Raw genomic sequence first — 6769 nt, 5'->3', positions numbered from 1 at the left:
TCTCTGTTCGACCAGGCAATCAGGCGACATCCTGTTTATACATAAACTAGGTGGTGATCAGGATGCATTTCCTATAGAGCAGAGAGAAAACAGAGATTTTTGAGATCCGACTTGAAAGTGGGAATCGGCTGAGGTTTGCAGAAAACTTCTCCTTGTTTTTTTTCTCCTTAAAATTCTCGCCTAACTACTAAAGTAAACTATAAGGTATTGATGATCATTAGATTAAATTTCACTGATAATAATCGACGCGTGCTAACGCGTATATAAATGGATTTTTATGTCAAAGCCATCGTAAGCAATAAAGCGATCGTATTTATAACAAGCACTTGAACATGTCAGGAAATACTTAACATACAAGATAGCATCGAAAAGTGAAATTTCTTCAATTATTTATGTGTTTTTCTTCTTTTTTTTTTTTTTTTTTTTTTTTCTTTCGTTATATTTCTTTAACCATATTTTTTTCATTATTATAATTACTAGCTGTGCTCGTATTATTGATGATTGATTTAGAAAATATGCAAAAATAATCTCAATTATTTAATAAATATTAATAAATAAATAATTATACGTAAAAACGAAACTAGATATATAGTAAACGAACAAAAAAAAAAGAAAAAAGCAACTAACTTAACTAATTTTTGGTTGCAATCAAATACTGGTCAGCTAACGAAAGCAACGATAGCAGCAATATTTGTTTGTTCAAAATTTCAATTTTTTCGGCGAAACGTAAGAGGTACCAAATTATTTCGAATATAGTCGAACGGTTTAAAGATTAGACCGCCGTTACCACTCTTTCTCTAACCAAACGGGCTGCTGAGTATGGCTATGCGAATAGACCACCGGCACTGGAGCGGGTGCAGTATAGGCAGCAGCCGCATGCACGTGAGGTAAAGCTCTTGACAACATTTGTCCAATCGCCAAAATAAGTAGAATAACACCTACACCTAAACCCTTGAGGGAGACAACCGTCAGCGCGGCTAGAAGTGTTGTAATAACACCGACCACAAAGGCGCCCGGCACAAGAGCAAAACTTATCCGTTTTAGGAAATGATGACCAAAGGTACGACTTTCTAAATATCAAGGAAATAAAAAAAAAGAAGAAAAAAAGAAAAAATAGAAAACAAGGGACACGGGGAATAAGAGAGAGTTTCCCAGTAAACTTACCACTAACATCTGATTCAGATTTTTCCTCAGTATCGTTGATCGCTTGGCAGACAATAGCATTCATCATAATCGAAATCACTAATAAAGCACAAATAACTTTTTGTTGGGTCGCCATTTTGCACGGATTTATTTGTATTTTTTTTTTTTTTTTTTTTTTTTTTTTTTGCTTGAAAAAACACTAATTTTCCGTCACAAACAATCCACAAACGTATCGGCCCGTAGCACTTTATTTCTTAGAATAGTTCCTCCCGTTAATCAATAAACTCTTCGGACGGTGACAATGTAATGAATAAACTTTTGATTATAACGTTGGTTTTTATTATAGGAAACATTCGAGAATTGAATACAAATAATCGAGCGCACGTTTTTTCTGTTTTTCTGTTTTTCTGTTTTTTTTTTTTTTTTTGTTTTCCTTTATTGAACATATTTTTAGTAGTCAAACATATCTACCTTAACGGCGATATATGTGCATAGCTATGTAAGTATACCTTAAACGTTACACGTTTGAGTGTTTGATACATTTACGGTTAAAGAAATTTCTTACGTTTTCCTTCGGTTCCCTTATTGTGGCCATTCGAATTTTATACTCACTCTTCAACAGAATATTAAGTTTGTCATTCCCTGTGTGATATAACGTCTGAGCCCGTGTCCTCCTCCGTGAAGTATATATCAATGACTTTGATGAAATTTCCAAAGGTATGAATAAAAGTTTCGATATAGTTAAGTAAAGATACGCCAATAGGTCTGCAACTAAGCTCCCATCGTCCTACCAAGTCCTTTGAGCGTCACTGAAAGTGAGGACATGTTTATGTTCGACCATATGCCCAGGGGCTAGTCTTCACATCGACCTTCTATTCGGTATACGCGGCTACAACCTAACACTCTGGAGCTAATTAAATCAGTATTTTGGCTTGTCTCTTGACCGCCATTGGAAATGGCCGACAACTCGTTATCCAAGTCCTGACGATCTTATGTGACGAAAACGAATTACACGGTGCTCGAAACAGAATGAATGGTATTACAGGCGGACTAGAATTTTCTGAATTTTCTGAATTTACTTGAAAGCGTTAAAATCCGCAATATCAAGGATATAAATACGTTTAACAAAGATTAGTGCCGAGTAGAATGATAAGTTCATAAAGCAATCGGTGCAAAGAAATAGTCTAATCAATATTGTTATTGGTGAAAGCGGATAACAAGAATTATAGACAGTTTCGTCTGCTGTTAGAGTCCACGGAGATCTAAAAACGAAGATGAAAAGTGAGTGAAACCCATCGTTTTTATACACCGTTTTTTTTACACGGTTTTTCCACTCAATCGTGTAACTTATACTTAATGGGTATGTTAATAGGTAGGGTGTATGTTATAAGTTCCAAGCTTAAGAGTAACCTCCCTACCTGACCAAGTTCAATGTAGCTTAATAGTCAGTGAACATTTTTAGGGAATCCGCAACGGAAATAATTCACAACCAAAACATATTTTCACTGCATGCCATTCTTGTAAACTTTGAGGCGATGTGCATTCATTTCAAAGCTGACGTCATTGCTTACTTAGTTAGTTATAAGATTATCCCCCTTCATTGTTGGCCGCCTTTTTTTCTTTTGTCCAAAATGCTCACTTTCATTTGTTATCCGTTATGGGACCTGATGTGTGTGTGTGTGTGTGCGTGCGCGCGACTTTAATTTTTTTTAATTTATTCATATCTCAATAAAAACAATGAAACCTTTTTTTTTTGTTCATCGTCTATACACATATATACAATTCATTCACTTGCACACACGAACGTGTAAAAAAAATCATATCCGGCTTAGGTAGAATTTTTGATACTCACTACCCGTTTACTTTACGAAATTGTGTGCGATCTAGTGCAGTTGTTAAACTATTATCGTCAGGTCTCATAGAACTCTACTCCCGACAAATTAAGCGGAATGATTTTCCTACTAATCCTAACAAATAACCGATCGTGGATTACCGAGGAAAGTTTATGAAAACTTACAGTTACATTTTTTTTTTATATTGTGGTCTGTCTTGTAGAATTGATTCTACTTTCGATTTTACATTTTTGGTTTTTTCGAGGATCCAAACAATTATGGCTGGACGCACAAACATGCCTTAAACAACACAGAACGCATGTATTAATCTTTTTTGCATTTACATAAAGTGTTGTATATGTCTATTGTTTATAGGCTCACTGATAATTACATCCAATTTGCAACTGCGATGCAAACATGGCAGGAAAGAATTTTGTTGTAATCATTCTTTCTCTCTGCCTCTTCCTCCTGCGTCATTTTTTACTTCCCGAAGGTGAACAAAATCGTAACAATTTTCTTGTTTTCTTGTTGTCTAAAGTATGCTTTGTGTAAAAAGTATCCGGAATCGTTAAGTGAAAATAATGAATTTTTCAAAAAATTTATTTTGTTGTCTTCTGCCACTTGTGGTCTACCTTCTCTTACATCATTGGGGAATTGTTAAACACTTTAACATTTCGCCAAATTTTGTTTTCTTTAGGTACAACTTTGCAGCATCGAGCACTGAGCCCCAGAGCTTAAAGTATATATATTCTTGATTAGCTTTACACTCTGAACCAATTTAAGGATGTCCGTCTGTCTATGCAATAACTGTAATAAACGCTCTCCTGCTTGCAATAATAGCCTTCAAATTTGGCACAAAGATTGGAAGCGCTTCCGCGCCGTTTGGTATTGAACTTATGTCAAACCAGTGAAAAGGCGCTACCACGATACAACATAGCCTAAGAACATGCTGTGTTTTCAAAAATAGAAAAAAATTTGGTTCTTTGCTCATTACCTATAAACCACAATAGATGCAACGGTCTTGCAGCACCGGTACAAAAATGGGAAAAATCGTCCCCACCTACTCAATATTACAAAATATTGCAATTTCATTGTTTTATCCATACGCATGCAGATTGCAACAACAAGCTTCAAAGATCATGCAAAGTCTACATATAATTGATCAGTATCGAACAGTGATGCATACAAAAGATTTATTCGCGCTCGATAATATAATTTTCTTTCTTGTGATAATTAACTTTTTATTTTTATGACCGATGCCATTAGGAGAGTTTTACGCGCAGGTTACGTTTGATTTCAAACTTGCTATGTGTTAATCACAAGATGAATGTAAGCGATATATGCATCGCCCTTCAAACCGATTTTTATAGCATGGACTCCACCAGCGGACGCACAGTTAGTTATATATGAAAATTTGGCCATTTTGTGAAAATAATCACAAGCGTTTAGTGAATAGTGAAAATGAAAGTAAAAACTTTAATAAAACCAAACAGGTCAGCAAAGTCATGGAAAACATCAAACAATTGAATATGACGTGAAAATCCTATTTTATAACTTTTTTCATTTGTTTTCTTCTTTTCTTTTATTATAACATATTCTTTTTGCAATCTATCGAGAAAGATAATAAGCAAATGTTGAGACAAGGTGCGGAAAGTAGCAAAGGTTATGATCGCACATTACATTAGATTATAACAATACGGATATGATGTTTAGTTGAATAAAAACAAACATAATATGTACTGTAGGGAGAAAAGATGAATTATTTTCTAAATGAAAGATCCGTTCGAAGCAAGACAGCTAAGGATTTGCATGATTACCCTATGGAAAATCCATGACATGAACGGCAGTAGCATATGAATGAATGATAGTAGAACAGTGCCAATGAATGTAGAAAACTAAATATTTGCATTTTTTTTTCTTTTCTTTGACGACGCCTACGCTACTATGCCTGCCGTAAGGGTTACGAAATATAATAAATGAAAATTAAGAAGAAATAAATAGAAATAAAGTCAAACTTGGTCTTTTTAAGGTTTTTTTTTTTATTTTTAAACCGTGTTGTTGTGCGTACATTGAGGCATAGTCTTCTATTAATATCTCTCAAGCACGTTTATAGTTGTTTTATATTTATCAAGAAACTTAACGCGAAGAAATTCGCCTTCAAGCACATATACCACATACAGTATAAGATTTTAATTCACCTAAATTTAAATCGACTGCAATTATTTATTTTTAGGACAAACCATTACTAGCGCAACTTTCACTTTCATTCAACAAAAGCTTACATCTTATTACTTTGTCTACAAGTGCTTCTTACTCCATAACACATAACACATCGCAAAGATTATACCAATCCTGCGTAATAAAGTATTTAGGTTTTCAAGTGCTTTAAATATATTCAAACAGAAAAGCATAAAACTTAAATTTTTCAATTAACAACAATTGTAATAATAAACGAAAACACTTATTAATGCTATAGACGGGTAAGTCGGACCATTAGATATTGTACAACAGTTGGCTTACTGCAGTTAGTCATTCCTTTTCTTAACAATGCATCTAATGTTACACTTCGTATTTCTATGTAAATATATAATTTTCATGAAAGCACTCAACCCGGGAGGTTACTCAACACGTCAACTAACGCGGTCGAAATTTAATGGACTTAACTGATTTGTCAAAGATTTTATTACTTTCCAAAGTGCTGGCGACCTAACAAACCTCAAGCTAAGCTGTGCCTCCAAAGAAGGACTCGCTCTCATGGAATCCCTATTATGTGGGGCGATATTCATTCACTTTTGTTACTTACTTCCTACAGGAGATGTAATGCACTTTTCAATATGATTAAAAGCGACTTTTTATTAACAGTAGACCGATTTGTATAACCTGGCCGAAGGGTGCGAACACCCATGTATAACATGGCAGAAAGAAAAAACGTTGTCAAACATGGGGCCTACTTGCTACTCATTAGTCATGAGTGTGTCATTAGCCCCCGTAAACGAGCACGCACTTCTCTTCTTTCTTTCTATTCCATAGGTAATCAATTATTTTGAAATCTAGGGTAAAATATTTAGTGTAATATTATTATTAGTTTAGCCAGAGAATAAATTCGAAGACTAAAAGCCTGAGGTTATCGGATTCATTACAAACTCTAACGGCACTTGGGAATTGAACCCACAACCATTGAGTTGTCAGTCGACACCCTTCCTCTAATGTTATATAATATGCAACGTTATCGTTTAAATAAGGAATAAAGTAAAAAAATTAAATAAAAAATCAATAATAAATAGCATTGTTAATCTTTGTGAATGCAGACCGTGCCTGAAGCTTTTCTAAATACTTAATGGGTGAGAATGTCATTCAAAAATTCCTGAGATCTAATTTTATAAAGTAGCAAAGATTTATAGCTTAAGTGGCTTGTGTGTGCACTCCATCCCATATTGAATAATTTATTATCATTTTAACTCGTATTGAATTATTATTAAGCTTAAACGAACGATCAGTATTTGAGATTGATTGAAATGACAAACATCAGAGATATGTAGACGCGTTATAAACTTGAATTATATATAAATGTAAATGAAGAGAAAAACTACGTCAATCTTGTGCCGATAATTGTAGCAGATGCGTTGACAATAAATTAGGTCAGCGTATTTTATATGGTAACCACCACTAACCACCACTAACCGAGTCATGTGAATATTTTGTACGCATACAAACACCTACATTAAGCCTGCAATCTAAAGGAAAACGAGTAGAGTAAAAAAAAAAAAAAAAAAAAAAAAGAAAGAAATGAAAAA

At 34.1% G+C, this 6769-nt stretch overlaps 1 protein-coding gene across 1 annotated transcript; it reads right to left on the bottom strand.

Moving 5' to 3' along the window:
- Positions 1-414: 414 nt before the first annotated feature.
- Positions 415-1279, bottom strand: LOC119643896 (protein apnoia-like). The gene is made up of 2 exons (XM_038043398.1): positions 1165-1279; positions 415-1070 (listed from the first exon to the last, which is right to left on the bottom strand). Exons 1-2 carry the CDS (start codon positions 1277-1279, stop codon positions 784-786), a joined length of 402 nt encoding a protein of 133 aa, XP_037899326.1. The 3' UTR covers positions 415-783.
- Between the last annotated feature and the right edge of the window lie 5490 nt (positions 1280-6769).

This window comes from Glossina fuscipes, unplaced genomic scaffold, assembly GCF_014805625.2.
Source record: "Glossina fuscipes isolate IAEA_lab_2018 unplaced genomic scaffold, Yale_Gfus_2 67086, whole genome shotgun sequence".
Lineage (NCBI taxonomy): Eukaryota > Metazoa > Arthropoda > Insecta > Diptera > Glossinidae > Glossina > Glossina fuscipes.
The sequence above is the reverse complement of the archived record's forward strand: the minus strand, read 5'-3'. Positions and strand labels throughout refer to the sequence as shown.